This window comes from Rhodamnia argentea, chromosome 6 (assembly GCF_020921035.1).
Source record: "Rhodamnia argentea isolate NSW1041297 chromosome 6, ASM2092103v1, whole genome shotgun sequence".
Classification (NCBI taxonomy): domain Eukaryota; kingdom Viridiplantae; phylum Streptophyta; class Magnoliopsida; order Myrtales; family Myrtaceae; genus Rhodamnia; species Rhodamnia argentea.
Window position 1 is genome coordinate 7250675 of NC_063155.1, and position 20391 is coordinate 7271065.

Here is a 20391-nt window from a genome sequence, read left to right on the forward strand (position 1 = left end):
GTTTGATAGTAAAATTTAATAGAAACTAACAATGGGTAAATTTATCGCAGTTGTACTAATTTGGGATTCTTCGTTATCAAAAAATTTATTTTGGGAATATTTATTACAGGTGTTCCAGTTTAAAATATTTTGTGGTATTAACCATACAATATAATGATTACCTAGAAGCCATATACCTATTTTCATTGTGTCTTGTGTGTTCGAATTGTGGGCATCTATCTCGCCGAAAATGAATTATTTATAAAATTTTAAAATGATCGCTTGTGTCGTTTAAAGAATAAAATATACATATTTTCACCGTGCCTTGTGTGTTTGAATTGTGGGCGTCTATCTCGTCGGAAATGAAACATTTATAAAATATAAATCTTTAAAAATAATCGTTTGTATTGTTTAAAAAATAAACATATACCCATTTCATTGTGTCCCGTGTGTTCGAATTATGGGCATCCATCTCGGAAAAATTAAATTATTTATAAAATATTTTTAAAATAATGGCCGCTTGTATTGTTTAAAAGATAAATTTGCGAAAAATATTTTTATCGTCCATAAAAATGTTTAGATATAAATTATTACAAATGATGAATATATTTTTTAGGTCTACTTATTTTAAAGAATAATTTTAAGATTTTTTTCTCGAATTATTATTTTTTGCAAAATGAACGGACCTGCATACGAAAAATCATGATTTTCAATTGCCTAAGCAAACTTCACTTTCTCGATTCGATGGTACGCTCTAGCTCGATCTTAATCAAACCTTTCCTGTGAAGGGAATGATCAGAAGTGGTAATCACAACCATTTCACGTCTTGCGTGGGGAAGTTGCCATTATTGTTGTACTTCTTTAATTTCCAACTCAAACGACATTAAATCGTAAGTCAAATTTTGATGAGACTCTAACTTATCTTTCACCTGATTCATTAAAATATCTCATTTTAATTGTCGACTAGGAAAAGAATTGAAAAATGTTACGAGATTTATATTAATAGCATCGAGGATAAGTTCAAGACACGTGAGGCCCCTAACCCTATTTTGACTCATGATCAATTCGTAGATACCAATAAAAAAAGTAAACACTCAAAATCAGTATTAGTTCGAATATCATTGATTAGCTCCTTAATAATTTTGATTCATTTCAATATGAACAAGAATTCAACATATTCATTTGACGACGATGACCACCGCCAGTTGTTTTAAAAGTATAGCCCGTTAGATGTAAACGTGATTTCATATCTATAAATCCTAGCATTCTCCTTTATGCAACGGTTAGACTTTAGCCTATTAACGAGCGTGGAGAAATATAATAAGGCAGGCAAATAAGGGATATGGAAAGCTCGAAACTCGTGATCTCCTGCGTTGATATCATGAAAAATCTTAAGAGATCGTTGCCGATAGAAAGACTTTATGAGGGCCCTACCAATTGTTTCAAAAAATTAAACCGTTAGATGAGTACGCAATTTAATTATCAAGTATTCTAATAATAGCATCCACCTTGCATCATGAGATTCAATATAATTAACCACATAAGAGCAAGATGAATTTAACGAGAGAGTGAATGGATTCATACGAGTGAAAAATAAAGAGGATATTTACTGCTCGGGAGAGGCCGTGCATGCATAGGACTGCTAAAGTAAAAACAAGGGAAAATGATACAGGTGATCTATGAATTTTGGTTCAATGTGAAATATGACCTCTCAACTTATGTTCAATGTGGTCCTTGAACTATTAGTAAATGTCCAATTTATTCCATAGACCATGCAAAAAGTAATGCAAGCGGAAGGACTGTATTGAACATTTACCAATAGCTCATGGACTGAATCGAACATCTATCAATAGTTCACGGACCATATTGAAAATATTAAAAGCCCAAGAATGATATTGCACATCGGACCAAAGTTTACAAGCAATTCATATTACCGGCTCTAAAAACAAAGGCAAAATAAAACCCACGAAACATCGATCATACCGAGCTGTTCCGTTCTGTCTACACACCACAAAAGCGTGAATGCTTGCCATGATTGTCGGAGGCCCCCCTCCCCCCAAAAAAAAAAAAAAAAAATATTAACACGTTAAAGCATAGTGCAAAGGGGTTTACTAATTAAAAAAAAAATATTTTTTAAAAATTTGGCAATAATTTAAAAAAGGGGTTAATGGAATAATAAAGAAAAAGGAGCAAAAAGGGTGGAAGCACAAGGTGGGTGGGGAACGTGAGATGGAGATTTGATTAGTATTAAGAGTTGGGGCGTGAGAGTTTGCAACCCCGTGGCTCGCATGTGCGATGCATTCTCTCTTACCCAACATATACATAAATAAATACACGAGTAGAAGAGATAGAGAGAGAGAAATTGGAAAACGACAGATGACCACGAAACCGAAAAATGTTTTTTTTTTTTTTTTGGGCTTCCTCTCTTGTGCGACACGATTATTCAATTTAACAATATTTTTCTTAATGTTCTTTCTTTCCTTCTCCCTTTTGTAAATTCTATTTAAGTATCGTCTAATGTGTGTATGTCTCTTAAAAATTGTATGTTCTTTTCGCTTTGATCAATAATAGAGCACGCCGGCCGGATTGCGGAAAGCATAACTCGGCATTTATGGAAGCTTTAAAGTTATGAATTGTTCGTCCGATGAGCAATTAACGAAGACGCCTAAACGGTTTACACGACACGCTCGCTCGTAGAGAGAAATTGGCGTGGCTACCTGAGGAGCTCAAGAGCGGCGGAGAACCTATTTTAGGCTACCCTTGCGTCGTGTGTTAGTGATGGGTAAATCTGTCAAAATTGATCATAGACCCATTTTTTAATCCGTATTTAATGGGGAAAGTATCCTAGGAGAGGGAGTGAGATAGACCTCTATAGGATTTCTCGAGAGAGCGGACATGAGGAGAATTAAGTTTTTTTTTTTTTTTTTTTTCACAACCACAGTCTCTACTCCACACAAGGACATCTTTCCACCGTCTCGAGGCCGCCTCTCAGCAGGGGCTCGACTCTCCGGTGGTGGTGACCGTCGAATGTGGCCGCCTATCCGGCGATGCTAGGCTAGGGTTTCTAACTGCAAGGCCGGGCATCTCCATGACTCGTTCTTTAAACGATAATTTTGCATGATATGAGATGCGTCTCTTGTTCTTCAATTAGTTGAACCTTTCCAACTTTCGAACAAAGGTTGAATAATTTCATTGTTCAACGTTTGTTTAATCACTTGACAAAACAACGAGTAAGGTCGACGGGTCATTTTCAAATGATTCGACTCCAAATCAAGACCACCAATTCCGAATTGGGTTAAATATATATGTGTTTTAGCAATATGGGTTGAGTCGTATATGCATTGGATACGAGTCGAGTTAGGTATTGATCACTAGATTTGTATTGCATGAAAGCGAGTCAAAAGGGCTAAATGAGTCAATTTAGACCGAAATACTTTCAACCCAATACGATTCACCCGTTTGAGTAGTCTAGTGATGTGTGGTGTCGCCGATTGATCGTATGTCCTCCAATAGGACAAGATTCATAGCACAACAATAACAACAACAACAACAATGAATTGTCGGTCACGCCACATACATTGTCACAATTGCGGCGGTGCATTTGATAGGAGTGAGTGTTCCATGGTAGAACCGGGAATCGAAGAACCGGTTTGGTTTCGAGTTCCAAGATATGCATTGAAGGTTTTGGATTATAGGAGGTGGAACCTAAAACCCGAAACTTGAAAATTGGAACTTGAAACTTGTCTTTGTGTTTTCTTATTCTATATCTTCATGTGTAATTTGGAAACATTAATTCGAGTTTTTATTTTCGGCGATATCCATAGTGAATCTTTTACTTTGTTAATGGTTCGTATTCTTCGTGTGTCTAAATATGAAGTGTGATTATTGGATTACAGTAGCAAATGATGATTCACTATAATCGTTCAATTAAGAATACCTTGAAACCCGTGGCAAGTAAGTTCTAGGTTTTTGGATACGCATTACAAATTTCAGGTTAAAAGAAAAAAAAATGAAGAATCGATTTCGACGAGCGACGGTTCAGATGAAATTTGAAAAGAACCGTAACCGCTCATCTCGCCTTGGACATACAAACGTACCTTTTCAAAACACTGTGACATGAGATATGATAGGTTTTGGCCTTTTCCTCAGTTGAGGAGAGAGAGAGAGAGAGAGAGAATCAGGGAGGAGGGCACATGGGAAAAGCCATCGTGGGATTTGAGAAGCAGCTCCGCGCTTTCCGGCTACAGCTCAAAACAACACGACAAGACAACGCTCCCAACCAAGAACAAAAAACCCTCTTCCCCCCACTCGGAAAAAAACAGGGCACACAGAAGAGAGAGAAAGAAGAGAGAGAAAGAAGAGAGAGGGGTGATCACGTGACGCTTCCTCCTTCGCCGCCAACATCCTCTGCTCCTGCGCAGTTTTTACTAAAAACCCCATTAAAGAAAGCGCAGCGGGTTAAATTGAAGGGGAGCACATCGGGATCCGTGCGGATAATCATCAGGTGTTGTAAGTCGCTTCAATCCCTGTCGGTAAACCCCAACCCCCTCGCTTTTATCCTTAATCTCTCTCTCTCTCTCTCTCTCTCTCTCTCTCCGCCCTCTTCTTTATCTCAGCTGTCATTATGGCATGGATTGGAGACGATGGAAGGTCAACCGGGTAACAGTTCGGAAGTCAAACCCGACTTCGGCTTCCTGTCCCTCTCTCACGTGACGCCGCCCCACTTTTGGAGGGAAGGCCCCGTCACTCCCCTCCCTAGACAAAGGTTTTCACGGTGGCAGTTGGTGGCCAACTGGCCACCCATCAATTGGGGGGTGGCTCGTCTAGTAGAGATGTCGCGATAACCCTAGAGGCTCAAGACACGACGTGACCGATTTAATTGAAAATACGATGAGCAAATGTAAAGATCAATCTAATGCGTTGAAATGAAAAATAACAATTATTATCTTTAAGGAAAATAATTGAATGTATCTCTTTGGAATAGAAAAATATTGAAGTAGTGGTTGGGATATTTAGTAATTTATAGCGACAAATGCTCGAAAAGGATAAATTCAATTGCGTTAAGAAGATTGTATCGTCTATTGACCATTTGAAGAAGAAAAAATGAAAATTAAATAATAATTGAAAATAACCATGTCTATATTGGAGTCTTGTGGCGAACAAACTTTTGGTGGCTTGTAATTGAAACATCAGCTACTTCATGTAAGGAGAATTGCTTGAGTAGTGCACATCGATTGAACTATAATGAGAGGCACTGTTAATTTGAAACCTTCGGATTTTGAGTCGATTGACTAGTTATAACACAAGTCGAGTAACGTACCAGAGAGTAGCTACATCAGTCGCCCCTCCCCCAACTATTCAGTTGAGAGAAAAAAGCCAACACCATCACTCATCACACAAAATAAAGGAGCAAAACACGTAAAGGACCGATCGAGCATTTAAGTATCTAATTCCAACATTGCCGATTATAGATCCCGGTCACGTCTCTCGCTCTCGCAGCTTGACCCGTCAAGCCGACCATCCTTTTGCGCCACGAGCGTCTATGTGCTCTGTACCGTCAGAAGCTAAAGAGAAATAAAGATGGAACATCGAGAGATAACCAACTCCGACCGACGACAAGTGACAAGGTATCGATCGACACGGCGGGGGCCACTCTTAAACTATTAATTTCGCCGTTCGGTACTTGAAAAGTCCATGATCACAACTGCTTGGTGCTTTTGTCACGGTGCAAATTTACTGGCGGGGCAGGGAGAGCGAAGGACTAGGGACTGTCCTATGTGCAATAATAGTCCAGTGTCCCCCACCCCCCGTGTGGACACACTACAACTTCAACAAGGGCAATATGGGAATTCAATTTTTTTTTTTTTTAAATTTATGATACTAGCGTCCCACCCACAATCCCTTACCGGCAGGGTGCATGTCTATTGGCGAAATTATGGAGTTGCAATCTTTAGATGTTCTAGCACGAGCATGTAGGCAAGCTTATGTGATGTTTATAATACTGAAAAAGGTTGTTTAAATTCCAAAGAGTTAGTAATCATGGGCAAATTCGACTTGGAAGGACTTTTAATTGCTCAATGTGCTCCACTAGATTAGCAAAATATGATGCACAACTTCGATTTTCTTCAAACCTCGATTGGCTTCTTTCTTTCTCTTTTTCGAATAGGGAAATCATCTAAAAAGTCCTAAACTTATCGGGGTTTTCGCCGGTTCAGTTCTAAACCTTTTAATCGTGCCAATCGAGTCCTAAATCTTTTCACCAAAATTTCCCCCCGTTCAAACATCATCCCTCTCTTCATCTCTCTTTCCAACGAACAACGCTAGTAGCTCGTGGCTCGGTCGTTGCTACGGAGCTTTGCCATTGGCCCCGAAACCACTTATCACGGGGGCCTTGAGGCAAAGGCCCGGCATGTCGATCCGCGGAGGGCTGTCATGACATGGCACGCGGCTCGATCTGAATATAGTAATGGATTCTTCTTTTGAGATCGATTCGTTAAGTAAATTAAGAAAGTTAGTTAGAAAAAGAAAAATCGAAAAAAAATTGATGGTGAACATATGTTCTGGGATAAAGAGAATAGCATCAGTCCTTGGGGGAAGTAAACTACAATTAGCATCGGGATCGCCACAAACCGTAATTTAATCACCCCCTCCCAAAACAAAAAAGAAAGTTTAAAAAATAAGTATAAATCATTGAGTTCCGTGACTCGGATGCCGTACCGAGTTTCCCCCGAGCGGCGCCGATATGTATATTTCAATTCGAATCCCGGTTAATATAATTTTCGCAGCACTAATTACACATAATTCGGAAACAATCAATTTATTACAGACGGTAAATTTTTTTAATTGGTTTTTAACAAGTGCTAATGGGGTTAATTCTTAAAGAAGCTATTTTAATTAGGTCTGACTCCTAAAATCGGATTTTATTTTAGGGTTAAAATTATTAAAAATCCCAAATTAATATAGTTATGAAAATCCTAAATTAATTTTTTGATCATGAAAAACTTCAAACTAATACACTTGTGATAAATTTACTATTCAACATTTTCCGTTGAATTTTACCATCGAATTATTAAGTTGGATGACACGCGATAAATGACGGGTGTACCGATTCGAAATTTTTACCCTCAATTTATACAGGTGTATCGATTTGAAGTTTTTTGTGTATCAATCTTATTCAAGGAAAGGTAAATTTATCGCAGTTGAATCGGTTTGAAATTTTTGATATTTGTTTGCATGAGCATCAATTTAGAATTTTTGGTGATATTAATTGGCGGTACTAAAAAAAGTTGATTCGGACGCCGTTGGTCAATCCCCCTAACGCCGTTATCCCCGCCGCAACGCCACGACGTCGAGGGAACGCCGTTCTTGCCCAAACGGAAAACAACCTTCAATAATTATTATCATTACGGGGGCCAAATTAAATAAAAGAAAAATGGACAAATAAACAAAAGAGACGCACCGGAAAGCAATGCAACGCTAGCTGAACTGTATAAAAGATCTCCAGCTATGGCCTCCCTCACAGAAGAGAGAGAGAGAGAGAGAGAGAGAGGGAGGGGTTGAGGAGTGAAAGTGAGTCCTTCGTTGTCGAGAGAGCTCGAGGTAGATTCGGTCGCGCTGTGAATTTCGAACTCTGCTACTGAGCTGAATTGGATTGAATTTGGTTCGGTCCTCCCCCGGCGACGGCGGAGCAAGAGCCGCGAGGCGACAGTCCAGATCATCGGAGGTTCTTGTTCTCTTCGTAATTTTTTTGTTTTGTTCGCGTGTTTGTTGTTGCTCAATTGTGTTTCTGTGTCGAGTCGTCTTACGGAAGAGATCGTGGTTTTAAGCTGACCCCGACTGAACAAATCGAACCAGCTTGGTTTCGTCCTGTCCAGTTTCGAATTTGCTGATCGTCGCGTTTCTTTTCGTTTCCCGTTGCCAGATTTGTAGAAATTCTCCGAGCTGAATTCATCCGGGGCGACGAGATATTCCGCGAAACGGTTTCCTCGAGAGGCGGACGCGATCAGGAGGAGAGGTCGCTTGGAACCGAAGCGACCTGGGCGAGCGAATGCGCGCGCCCGATTCCAGTTGAGATCGGAGGCGGGAAACCATCCCCGAACGAATCTGCATTGCTCTGGGGACGCAGATCTGCGACGGGTTCTGCGTAATTCCGAGTCCAGCTTCGAAATTTCGTTTCCGAGCTCGAAAACGCTTCGGAGTGTCTCTTGTTCAGAGAGCTCGCTGGTTTTGCGAAGAATTCAGCTCTCTTCCCATCCATAATTCAGTCGGGTTCCACGCAATCTCATCGAATTTTCGTAGAGGGGATTTGAATGATGGAGCTTCCTCAACCCCGTCCATTCGGAACAGAAGGTATTACTACATCTACACACCATCTGCTCCAGCGTTCGTGGTCGCGGGTTGATGCTGTCGTGTCTGTTTCCGGTTCCTCTTTCTCTTTTTTGGTTTTCGTCGAAGTTCGAGAGAACACACGAACAGCGATGGACGATGAAATCAAAGCGGTTTTTTCGTTTTGTTTTTTTGCAGGGAGGAAAGCAACGCACGACTTCCTGTCACTGTGCAGCCATTCGACCCTCCACCACCAAGATCCAAGACCGCCTTCTTCTCAAGGTCCGCTCCCATCACTTCTCTTTCTCCTCGCGCTCAAATTTGATCTCTTTTTCATCCTAAACAACATCGAATCTGCCGATTAATGGAAAAGGGTATTTCGCTCCCCTGTTCATTCATTGCAAGAAAGGGAAAAAAAATCTAGTTTTTAGATCCCGAGAAAAAGCAAGGGAAACAGAGAGAGAAAAGAAAGGAAAGGAAAGAAAGAAAAGAAAAGAAAGAAGTGGAGAAAATGCAATTGGGTCGTCCTGCGGGATTTGGTAACGATGGTGCCTTTAATGGGAGAGAAGAAATATCTGTAAAACTAAAATGGTTTGGGGTGGGGGAGACGATGAAGGTTAGTGGCTGCACGTGATAAGGTGAGCGTCGTGGATCTGGGCCATGAATTCGGGTGGGCCAGGTCTTGGGGCTTCCCCGAATCCGAAAAGAGAGAGCGAATCCGGACATCAGGTGGGGGGGCGGGGGCAAGCGGGTGGGTCCCGAATTGAATTCGACGTGTTGATTTGACATCACACGAGGGGGCACAGGGCACGGGGCCCTGCGCAGGTGCTGTGCCTGAGCGACCTGCATAACTTTGGTCGGATCAGAGACACCTCAGGATTCTCGAATTGAACTTCCATTTTTCTCCTAGTAATTATCCAGCAAGGAAGCAGCAAAATTAGAATTTTTTCGAGCAGAGTCCGGCAGTGAAGCATTAGATCCGTTGCGGTCAGGTGGGCTGTAGGGCCTGAGTTACGTGGCCAAGACACGATCTTGGGGTCGATTCTCAATGACGACTGTTCCAGCATGCGCGCACGTTTCACATGAGCGTCGTTCATGGTATCGATGACCTCCTTTCTTCCCTCTTTCGTGTGTTCTTGTCCTGAGTGGGTTTCGTGAAAGAGCGACAGCATCATCCGGACGTGTTGAACGGTGATCGAGGGGAATGTTGCGCAATAATTTGTCCGGAATTGCATCGCTTGTGGGGCTGGAATCTGGGGAGATTTTGATTGGAGACTCGCCATGCTCCATTAGCTTTGACTGAACAGCGAGATTTCTCGTCTCTCTGTTCTCTTAAAGTAAGAAGAAGATAGAAGATCTTGGATTTGGATTCCGGCAAGTGCCGCGGGAAAGCCATCAAGATGGTGATCCTGCACGGTTCACATAAAATCACGACGACCCTTCTTCAATCTTGGCTTGAGCAGATTGCTCGAGTCATCAATCTTGACAGCCGAACCAAATCTCGGGTTATGTGATCTTAGAGCCTGATCTGGTCGTTCTTTCTGTCTGCAGACGACTTCCTGAAAACCCACGACTTCTTGGGGAAGACAAGCGCCAAGGAAGAGGCTGCGAGCGAAATTTTGTCGTCCCTCAAGAGACCACCGCCTCCGGCTCCACCGCCGCCGCCCCCGTCGCAGCAACATTCGGTGGAACACGTGCTTCCTGGAGGGATTGGGACTTACAGCATCAGCCACATCTCGTACTTCAATAATCAAAACCTGCCGAAACCTGAGGCGACCATTTTCACGGTGGCTCAGGCAAGTAGCACTGACCGGACCGATGAGAACTCCAACTGCAGTTCTTATACCAACAGCGGGTTCACGCTTTGGGATGAATCTGCGGCCAAGAAGGGAAAGACGGGGAAGGAGAATACGCCTTCTGCCTCTGTACGAGGTAGGTAATGCGGTTGTTCTGTGCGTGTGAAATACCTCTGTTTATGAGAAAACGCGAATAAATGAATTGATTTTTTTTGTCCCTCTCTTTTGGTTGGCTCTCAATTTGACAGAGGCGGAGGTGAAATTGGGGCCGTGGCCGGCATCAGAACGGCCGTCGCACTCATCTTCCAATAACAATCACCAGAATTCGTTCAGTCCACTCACTTCCTCTCAGTCAGTGGCTATTCTCTCTCTTCCTATCTCATTGCTTGGCTGTTGGTTTGTCCGTGGTTCTTCATCGAGGTATAGCAGATTGGGTCCATACTGAGAATGAGCTTTTCATTTTTATAGGCCATCAGGGGCCAAAAATAAAAGCTTTATGGACATGATAAGATCAGCAAAGAGTGTGAGCAATCAGGAAGAAGAATTGGACGATGATGATGGAGAGTTTGTGCTCAAGAAAGAGACTTCCCCTATTCCTAAAGGTAATTTTCAGGTCACACTTATCTTTACGGCAGTGTCATCTATAAACTAGTTTTATGTATATCACAGGAAAGGATGATCTCATCTAAGTTCTATGTTTTCTGATGAGGAAAGTTCTGAGTTGGTGCAGGAGAGTTGTGGGTGAAAGTTGACGGAAAGAGTGGCGATCAGAAGGCCAACACACCTCGGTCCAAACATTCTGCGACTGAGCAGCGGAGGCGGAGCAAAATAAATGACAGGTGAGTTGAGTGTCGCTCCATCTCTGTCTTCCCCTCTAAAAAGATCGAACAATTTCACCCTAATGCATTTGATTGTGTGTGCAACCACATTTTCATGCATAATTATCCCTATATAAGCAATTTACTGGCTAGTCGTCTATTTGCACTTTATCCCATCGAATTCTATGGATCGCACCACTTTTGACATGCTACTACAGCATATGAAAGATAAAACATTGATGTTCCAAGTGCGTTATGTATCAGAAATGTGTTTCTGGAAATCCTTCAGGCTATGTTGTCATGTATTTGATATGTAGACCTACTGCTGCAGGTTTCAGATGTTGAGGTCTCTCATCCCAAACAGCGACCAAAAGAGAGATAAGGCATCATTTTTATTGGAGGTACGTGGGCATTCATTTCGGGTATTTCCTTCTTTCTTGCCAGTTAGAAGAAACCGTATAATCTTGATTGATGAAGGAACTGCTTTTTCACAGGTGATCGAGTACATACAGTATCTACAGGAAAAGGTTACTAATTATGAAGGCTCATTTCAAGGATGGAGCCAAGAACCAGCAAAAATGATGCCGCTGGTAATTCCCTTCTCTCATTCTTCTGTCTTCTCTCTGCGTGTGGTGTTGTTTGTTTGAGTGGAAACTTCTAGTTGGGAAAGCATTGGGGGCTTCTATTTTGATGTCAAAGGTATACCCCCAATGAGGGTCATACCAGTCAGGCAGTCACCTCACTAATGTCATCCCTCTGTCGACCTCACCGATAGTTGCTTTTCTGAGATCATGACACAAATATGTTCATTTAGCATTTGTGACTACTTTCCATCTCACTCAATTTCCTTAAACAGAGAAATGGTCAGAGGCCGATGGATAATTATGTCGATCAATCTCAAAACATCAATAGCGGGTCCGCTCCTGCTTTGGTCTTTGCGGCAAAAGTTGATGAGAACCGTATTGCCATGGCCCCAGCCATTTTTGGGAGTGCGAAAAACCCTCTTGAACCTGAGATGGGATCTGCTACTGCTTTCAAATCTGTAGAGCATCACCCTGGAATGACAAATAGAGCAGTTCCGTTTCCAATGTCTCTGCAGCAGAACACCTCGAACTGTGTCGGGTGTAGTGGTGCAGTGGCAAGAGGGGGTCCTAATTTGGAAAACCAGGCATCCCAACCACTAACACAGATTAGTAGAATCAAATCATTGACTAACGAGTGCTCTGCTTCAACCGATAAACTGAAAGAAGAGGAGCTGACCATTCAAGGCGGTACAATAAGTATCTCCAATGTATACTCTCAAGGGTAAGAATCAATTTTTGACGTCCTATTGTTCAGATTTATACAGCAAACGGTTTTATTACTTTTTTTTTCTGTTGCAATTATTTCTTTATGGCAATATACTGTTTTTGGGCGTTTTTTCATATCTGTTCAAAACCATTCTCAATGGTTAAGGACCAGAAATGCAGCAATTTTTCGTGCTTTCTGTTGCAATTGTAATTTGTAGCAAGTCATTGCGGTATGTTGCATTTGTTGGCAGAAAACTGTCTAAAGTGTGCTACAATTAGGAAGTAGGAACTGTTTTATAGTTTCTGTCCTGAGAGCAAAGGCAAGACCCCATTTGCCACACTGAGGACTTCTACAGGGCAAGTATTTTCGACCAATATTGTGTCTGCGTCGTTTTACTTAGTGTCGGTCTGATCTGGCTTATCCCAACTGGCAGATGAATCTGAAACTAGGTGTCAAAACTAGTTTTCTATCTGAAGAACTGTCACGTTTTTTACAGTTCCAGTTCCTTTACATGCATTTTTCATAGGTGTCTTGCTAATGGGTGTCGCCATGACATCTATTTAAGCATACTTAATATTCCGGAGCATTGACTGGGCATAGCACAAAAAATGCAAAGTATTGACAATTGTAAACTTTCCTTCTTTGATTGCTTAACCAGTGCCATGAGCAACTCCTTAACAAACGTTTTGGGGAAGCAAACTATACATCAATCTCTTCATTCAATGCACTAGATTGATTCCCGGTTAATGGTTGCTTCATTTACACTGTGCGATGACGAGTCTTGCACTCTGTCCAATAATTGTGATCGAGTTATCAAGGCCTTTCTCGGCTATCTTTTAGAATTGAACGGCGAATTGTTGGATAATATGAGGTTTATCTGTAACAGGTTGTTGAATACATTAACTCAAGCATTGCAAAATTCTGGGGTAGATTTGTCCCAGGCCAGCATCTCGGTGCAAATTGAGCTAGGGAAGCAAGCCAATGGTAGAAAAGCCACCTCTTCATCTCTTCCTAAGGTACTTCCCTAGTTCCCTCAGTCATCGTTTCTCTTCTTTATTTCGTGTCGATCTACGTAAATATTTGTTCTACATAACTTGCATCAAGGAATGACATTACATCTGTGTGTGATGCAGGATACTGATGCTAGAAATCAAGGAGTCACGTGGCCTCGAGCTGCAGGCGAGAATGCAGATCCAGCCCTGAAGAAGCTAAAGACGGGGAAAAGCTAGGTAGCGTAACGATCATCCTGATATTCTTTTTGTAAAATGATTTATTCAAATTTTTTTGGCTTTAAACCTTCTTACATATAGGGTTCATCCAATCTTCTCCTGGCTAATAAGCTATCCAGTTGAGACCATTGTACATTGTCTTTAGTTTGTTTGAATGCACATAACTTTCATGCATGTATTACTTGTGATATTTCTCTTTCTCATTTTTTTTCCGGGGGTCGAACTTACTTGTAATATTTAATCATAAATGAATTCTCACTGATTCGGAGACTCTACCGGCTTCCTCATTTTATCGTCATCGGGCATCAGTAATGTGGACTTATCTTGCATGCACTAGCTTCTCTTGCTTTGCTTTTTCTATAGGTATAAGATGCCACTCAAATGATTTTAGGGGCAATACTGCAATCTTCTTGCATACAAAAGTTAGAAGGTGATCTCAAGCCTTATTGTACTGGTACTTAAGCATTGTGTTTGGTTGGTGTCTGCGATGAATACTCTGAGGATTTTCGCTAATCCTCCACAACCCGTTCACTCGAAAATGATCTCTGGTATTTGCCCGTATAATTTACTTGTGTCTTGATTATTCGCGAAGATAGCCGTGCTTTTCAGAATTAGCGTATTTCTCTTTATATTTTCATTTAAGCTTCAGCTCGTAATCTGTTCTGCTGGCTGCAAATGTGGGGTTTGATTTAGTTGTGCAGTTCAGTACTTAGAAGGGCTGTTTCTCATCGATTGACCTATAGTTTTGTTTCCAGCAATCAGTGCTCCAAAAACCGAAAAAACTTAAGTTTTCCCTTGAAAGAGAAGTAACAAGCATGATAAAGTGAACGACAAGGTTTTTTCCTGAAGAATGCCAGATAGTATCGTTTGAAATACTTCATTATATGCATGAATAAACAGCAAAAAGGATCGGTGATGGGTCGACGTTACTTGCGTCATGAATCGTGTCATGGTGGACGGGCTTTTCAGTCAGTATCTTAGAGGCTAATGAACACCAAGAAACCCACATTCGAATAGTTGTTTTCGAATTAGCAAAAGATGTGATGATCAATCCATCAACAATCATAGCAGGACATCATCACCCTTAGTTTATCAACTTGATCATCGGCAGACGTTACTTGCAGTTAAAGCATGCTTAACCTCAAAAGAATGAGGTCGACAGTGAGTTTTATACAAAAGAAGCAGCAGCCGATAGTGATTTTTTCTTCATTAGCCCGCGATAATCATGACCATCCTTCCATGAAGAAACAGAGTGGTTGTTAGAAGGCACTAATAAAGTTGACAACCACATTTTCTTGAAGAAACAGAGAAACCGCTTGTCATCACGTGTGTTCTCTAGCAGCATTCATGACTTGGATGTGAAAATAGACCCCATTTGGTTTCTCATCCAATAATTTTCTGTGCACACCGACCAACTAAGGGGATTCACAAGACTCCTGCATTTTCCTTCTACATTGTGATAGAAAGAGACTACACCCAATAGAGATAGAGAAATCAACAGGCCAACGGTCTGATACAGTTCTGATTCCAAACAAAAAGCCAATTGAACAAGCTCATGTCTATGAACATTCTTAGGTTGTCATAACAGACATGCTAAAGAACAATTAAGAACATGTCTGTCAAGAATGTAAACAAATGTCTCGACTGCCAATCGCATGAAGCTCTATCCAACATTCCATGGTTGTCAACATGACAACAGAAACACTTGCTTTACATTAACATCTATGGACGTATTGCAAAGAAGACCAGAAAAGCTGGAAAAGCTGCAGTCACTTATGCACCACAAAAAGGGGGAAAAAACCAGAAACATAGGAGAAATCATATGACATCTCCTGTCCAACAAGTGTTCTAATCATGTTGCCAGTTGCTTTGGTGCTTCAGTGGGCATCGAACAAAAGAAACGGCGGTTATGTGTGAAGAAATTGAAGAGAATGTGTATGAGAAGAAAGAGAAGCAGATAATGAAAAGGAAAAAGGAAAGATGCAGCCGGTGAGAGGATGTGGATTGCCCTCCATCGAATTCACAGTTGCTGCAGACCACATTTGTAGTTGCATCTGCGGTGAAAGTGCACGGGCAATTTGAACGAACATGACCCCATAATGGCATGATGTGGCTTCTGTACACCAATTGAATAATTCACATGAATAGAGAAGGTCAGGAGTGTACCCATGCAGCTTCTACAGGATTTTTGACCCTTTCTTAAAGGGTAAACTCTTCTAGTTATCTCACTTGAGGCCCTTTCAGAATAAAACTTTTTTTGTGAAAGTGATATGATGAAGACGTCCGAGATCTCTGCAAATAGCTCTTGCAGAAGCAAATTGAGAAAATCAGGATCTCGCAACCAACAACCAACAACCAATTATGCATCGCTAGATGATCGTAAGCATTCTTGTGGATTTGCATAAAAGTATTCCTCTTCTTTAGGTCTATCTGGAATGACCAACCTCCTTGTGGGATTGCCAACGCTGAATGCATGGACTTCCTTAACGGCAGAAGAGAAATCTTCCCAACTTAAACTTCCACTACTGAACTGGTCTATCAACTCCACAAGAAGCCTTCTATCCAATAAGATCGTCTTCTTGAAACCAAGAAACCTAATTGTGTCATCAGAATATAGTTAAGAAGTTTTAGACCTAGAAAAAACATGGAAGGTGAAGAATGATACAATGGCCCGTCATGCAATGTATGAAACGGCCTGTTGCGATTTAATAGTCCAAACTTGACATAAACTGGATCTGAAAAACATTAGTAGTACTCGCTGGATACAAAGATCTAAAGGGTCAAATTCTTACAACATAAAATAGAAGTTTAACTCAAGCCAAAGAGGAAAACTAGCAAGGTGAAAAATGGAAGATTTTAGCTCCATGCCCAAAGTTTATTACCTGCGATGTCCTTCAACAACCTTAGCCATATTCCCGTCATAGGTGGGAACAAAAACATCACTTTCCAAGGACACAAGATAATCTAATGCTGCCATCTGTGAGGAGTGATTCTGAAAAGGTTTTAGATCTGAGGACTCTAATAGTGTCCCCTTTTTAACCTGTTAGTAGCAGAACAAGTCAACCAATTGACTGGAGACACAAACAAGAAGAAAGCAATAAAAACCAGATATCAGCCCTTTGGCTCTGTGATACTGACCAGTTTTGGATAAGCCCTTGTGAGAGTTGCCATTCTTCTTTCTCCACCATAAATTTCACCAGCAGCAATATAAATTTGCATATTCCGATTAATGTCCAGAGCCTTCAACGTAAGAGCAGTCTCCTCAGGAGTCAAAGGACAAAGACCGTCTATCCTCTGCTTATCAGAATCGATTTTCTTTACTTTCCACTGCTCATAATTGTATCTGCGAAGAAGTGAATATAGAGGGGAAATTTGCTCAGAGAACCCCTCAACGAGTTATCAACTCGAATAAAAATGTAGCTCACAGCTCACCTCATTCTTGTCAACTCTTCCGCCTCGTCATCACTGCAACCTTGAGTACAGCCTGAAAAGGCCAACATGTCCATCTCATATCTAAGGTGAAGCGCTACAAAAGGACCACTTTCCCTTAAAGTCTCTATAACCTTTCTTCCCAGCTCCTCTATCTGAGGAGTGAACTTCAAAGCACTAAAATTCACCCGGCAACGCAGCCTCTGAAGCTGCAGTGGTTGGCCATTGTTGGCAAGTCGCGCATCAGTTCTATTGAAATGTACGATTTTGTGCTTCCGTATCAGGGGAAGAATCTATATACACCAAAAGAGAAATAACTGAAAGTAAGCTAGGATTAGGAACCTGCATCCTAGATAGGGAACCCAAGAACCAATGAAACTCAATTACACAATTTCACTTCAATAATACATGACCAGAGAAAACAACTTTTGATATTGAAATCAGGTTTGCAACGTGGTAGACATGGGCATGAGTTCACGGACCTGGTGACGATAGTAAGAAACGTCTGACCAACTGGTTGGCGCCATGGAATAAATTCGTCCCTGTTCCACTCGCCTCTTGAGCCTGGGTGGCAACTCCTTTAAGATTCGAACCTCATCTCTCAAAGAGGTGATGAAATGATCAACATCAAATATGTCATGAAACTCGCTGCCGAATAAAAATGAATCGGTTTAAGCCATGTTCTTTGTAGGAATGCGGTGTTCAGCAATGCAAATAAACAACAAAATCATCACAACCTGGGGTCAGCCCAGAAGGAAGTTTTATCCAGCTCAGGGACTATGAGTGTGACATTCATGTATCTAGCAATGGCAACCATGTCACAAATCTGCAATTTATAAGAAAGTTGTGGAGTGTTAATCTGCGGACATGGCAACAACTGGATAATGCTAACGTATGAACATGGGAAGACCTAGCTATTCACTCACCGCGGCTCTCATTTGATTAAGTCCTCCATTGCAAGAGACCATCAAGTATCCATTGTTCTTGTAAACCCCTATCCAATGAGAAGACGTAAATCCAGCACAATGAGCGAAAGGTACTCGGAAAGTCTCATCATATGTGTGCTAAACATGATTAACCTGAAACAATCCTACTTCCAAATGTGAATCACTCCGACACAGAATACCAAGAATAAAGCAATTTTAGTGTAGGCTAGCGCTAGGAAAAACTTCATAATCACGGTGAAATTCAAAAGGGCAACATTTATGAGGACGATATCATGGAAAAAGGACACCACTAAAACAATTCCTCATACCCGGAGAAAACCCACGAATAACCAACATCACCAAAGAAATTCAAAGACATTACGAGAATTCAACACCACGAACGCGAGTTAACCTAAGATTGGGGACAAAAAGGAACAAACTTTTCACGGGCTATCTAAGAAGCAAGCAACAGGACTCACTCTTGGGAGGCAAAACACGCCGAGGATGGTCTCGGGAAGAGACCTTGACCTTGACCACCTCCTTAGCTTCGGTAGCGAGGGACGACCGATCCCGATGATTACAGGAAGGCCATCCCTTCAACACCCTCGGACCCCACGTCTCCCCCAGCGCCGTCAACTGCACTATGCACGTCCACAGCAACACCGACGTGGTGGCCCGTAGAATCCACATCCTCACCCTCGACCTGGACGGTGCCGCCGCCGCCGCCGGCACCACCATCGCTGTAATGTCCGGTTTCGCCACTTACCCTTCTCTCCGACTGACTTCAATACCATCCTCACATCTCTCTCAAGTCTCTCGAATGCCAACGACAGAATCGAACCAGACCAAGAACAAGTGAAGCCGCCGATGAACGAACACGACAAGCGAAGCCGGCACAACCTCTTCTCCTTCACACTTACCGACCACGATCACCGTCTCGCGGATTAAAACAAACCCTAGTCACCGAATCGAGAGACGATCGCTGATATTTGCATTCGCTGATTGCCCGACATTGGGAGAGGAAAACGGAACACAAGAACGGGGAAATCAACGACGTTGGGAATAGAGACTGGAGAGACAATTAAAGGTGGAAAAGAACAATTAATGATGACCGTATCTTTCTGGTATTACAACGTTTGTCGCTGCGTACATTATTGTCATTGCCTCCCTTCTTGGATTCAAATTTTTGCAGATAAGCATCTATTGGAATTTGTAGGTAATAATAAAATAAAAAGTTGAATAAATCGGATAGAACTGAAGTTCTGTTGGTCTGCTCGGATAAACTTCTTTAACTTTAATTTTCTAAAGTTTAAAACTATTTGAACATCAACATTAATTCAAATTGATAACTTTTGATAACTTTTGCGGTCGAGGGGAATTTTTCGCGATTTTCTTTTGGGTTTTAAAAAATAGTTTTCGCTTTTTTTCTTTTTTACAATTTTCTATGTTTTTTCTTCATACGTCATGATCATGTTATTTCAAAGACCGATTTATTTTACAACTTTTACAAGGAGTCAGTAGGTGAGTTAACGTCCTTGGAAGTCTTTGTATGTTGAAGAAGTCAAAGAGGACCATTGGATGATTGATCGGAACTCATTCCACACAAATTCATCAATGGGCAGTATCAACGGAGTAATGATAATATGTACTCTTAATTATATGGGTAAGGTGCAGTGCACATATCGAGTCCCGAAAGGTGCTGGTCGGTTGCTCATCCGGAAGTTGATCAAGTGAATATAGCGGGAAAAGTACACTAGAAGTGCCATAACTTTTGTACGATGTTCACTTGAGTGCCATAACTTTCAAAACGTTCACTTAAGTGCCATAATTTTCAAAAATCGTTCACTTGATTGCCATGTTGACGTGGACGTCGAAAAAGCTGATTTGGCAAGCCGTAAAAGTTACTATAGCACTCAAGTGAACGATTTTGCTCCGACGTAGCACTCAAGTGAACGATTTTTGAAAGTTATGGCACTTAAGTGAACGTTTTGAAAATTACAAGACTCAAGCGAACGCTGTACACAAGTTATGGCATTTCTAGTGTACTTTTTCCGAATATAGCCATTACAAAGGCTTGGAATTTGCACTAGGAGTACTGGAGATGTATCGGAGCAGTTATCTCAATTTTGACAATGATCTAACTGGTTTAGGAAAACCGACATACAATAGTCGTTCTGATGCTGGTGCACGACAGGGATCCGTTTGAATGATGATGATGGTAGTACCAATAGCTACTTCATGGAGTTGAGTTGCAAACAATCAACTAAGGTTGGATGGCAAAAATTTCAATTCAAGAGAAGTAGTGAGGTTGAGTGGAAACGAACAAAACCGAGTGTACAGTTCTTGAATCTTCTTCTTTACTTTGCTTTTGTTTATAGTAGCTGCATTGCCGATTATGTCTATGTATGGTGCAACTGAGTTGCAATCATAGTAGAGTCAAGTGTACAAGTGTATAGACAGTACTTATGTCCCGATAGTGTGATCTATCATCCGAAAGGAACAATACTTACCAGTTATAACTTGCAGTGCTAATTACTAATGAATTCCAACCTCATTGTGGCTGCCGGCATGGAGAGTCTACGTAAGCTTCGGAATAAAG

At 41.5% G+C, this 20391-nt stretch overlaps 2 protein-coding genes and 1 long non-coding RNA gene across 4 annotated transcripts; 1 reads left to right on the plus strand and 2 right to left on the minus strand.

The window, feature by feature from the left end:
* Positions 1–7476: 7476 nt before the first annotated feature.
* LOC115742636 (transcription factor BIM1) lies at positions 7477–13709 on the plus strand. 2 transcript variants are annotated; one of them, XM_030677050.2, is made up of 12 exons: positions 7477–7702; positions 7901–8328; positions 8503–8586; positions 9856–10236; positions 10349–10451; positions 10569–10702; positions 10831–10939; positions 11250–11319; positions 11413–11508; positions 11775–12223; positions 13095–13224; positions 13342–13709. In XM_030677050.2, the coding sequence occupies exons 2-12, from the start codon at positions 8289–8291 to the stop codon at positions 13435–13437; spliced, it is 1692 nt and encodes a 563-aa protein (XP_030532910.1). In that variant the 5' UTR covers positions 7477–7702; positions 7901–8288; the 3' UTR covers positions 13438–13709. The 2 variants fall into 2 exon arrangements, with proteins under 2 accessions (XP_030532910.1, XP_030532924.1); XM_030677064.2 differs by lacking the exons at positions 7477–7702; positions 7901–8328; positions 8503–8586 and adding an exon at positions 8631–9402.
* Positions 13623–13933, minus strand: LOC115742663. The gene is made up of 2 exons (XR_004015595.2): positions 13815–13933; positions 13623–13709 (listed from the first exon to the last, which is right to left on the minus strand). It is a non-coding gene; the product is annotated as an uncharacterized LOC115742663 (long non-coding RNA).
* Positions 13934–15013: 1080 nt separating this feature from the next.
* On the minus strand, positions 15014–18888 carry LOC115742655 (rhamnogalacturonan I rhamnosyltransferase 1-like). Its single transcript, XM_030677077.2, has 8 exons — positions 18272–18888; positions 17793–17860; positions 17604–17692; positions 17349–17514; positions 16870–17159; positions 16576–16780; positions 16320–16477; positions 15014–16031 (listed from the first exon to the last, which is right to left on the minus strand). The coding sequence occupies exons 1-8, from the start codon at positions 18528–18530 to the stop codon at positions 15797–15799; spliced, it is 1470 nt and encodes a 489-aa protein (XP_030532937.2). The 5' UTR covers positions 18531–18888; the 3' UTR covers positions 15014–15796.
* Positions 18889–20391: the final 1503 nt, after the last annotated feature.

Excerpts from the sequence above, each read along its gene's own strand:
- LOC115742636 (XM_030677050.2), top strand. The coding sequence starts at position 8,289 with ATGATGGAGCTTCCTCAACCCCGTCCATTCGGAACAGAAG. Across the intron at positions 8,329-8,502 it reads CCGTCCATTCGGAACAGAAG|GGAGGAAAGCAACGCACGAC; the intron begins GTATTACTACAT and ends GTTTTTTTGCAG. Across the intron at positions 12,224-13,094 it reads TCCAATGTATACTCTCAAGG|GTTGTTGAATACATTAACTC; the intron begins GTAAGAATCAAT and ends TATCTGTAACAG.
- LOC115742655 (XM_030677077.2), bottom strand. The coding sequence starts at position 18,530 with ATGGTGGTGCCGGCGGCGGCGGCGGCACCGTCCAGGTCGAGGGTGAGG. Across the intron at positions 17,693-17,792 it reads TTAATCAAATGAGAGCCGCG|ATTTGTGACATGGTTGCCAT; the intron begins GTGAGTGAATAG and ends TATAAATTGCAG. Across the intron at positions 16,781-16,869 it reads GAAGAGTTGACAAGAATGAG|ATACAATTATGAGCAGTGGA; the intron begins GTGAGCTGTGAG and ends ACTTCTTCGCAG.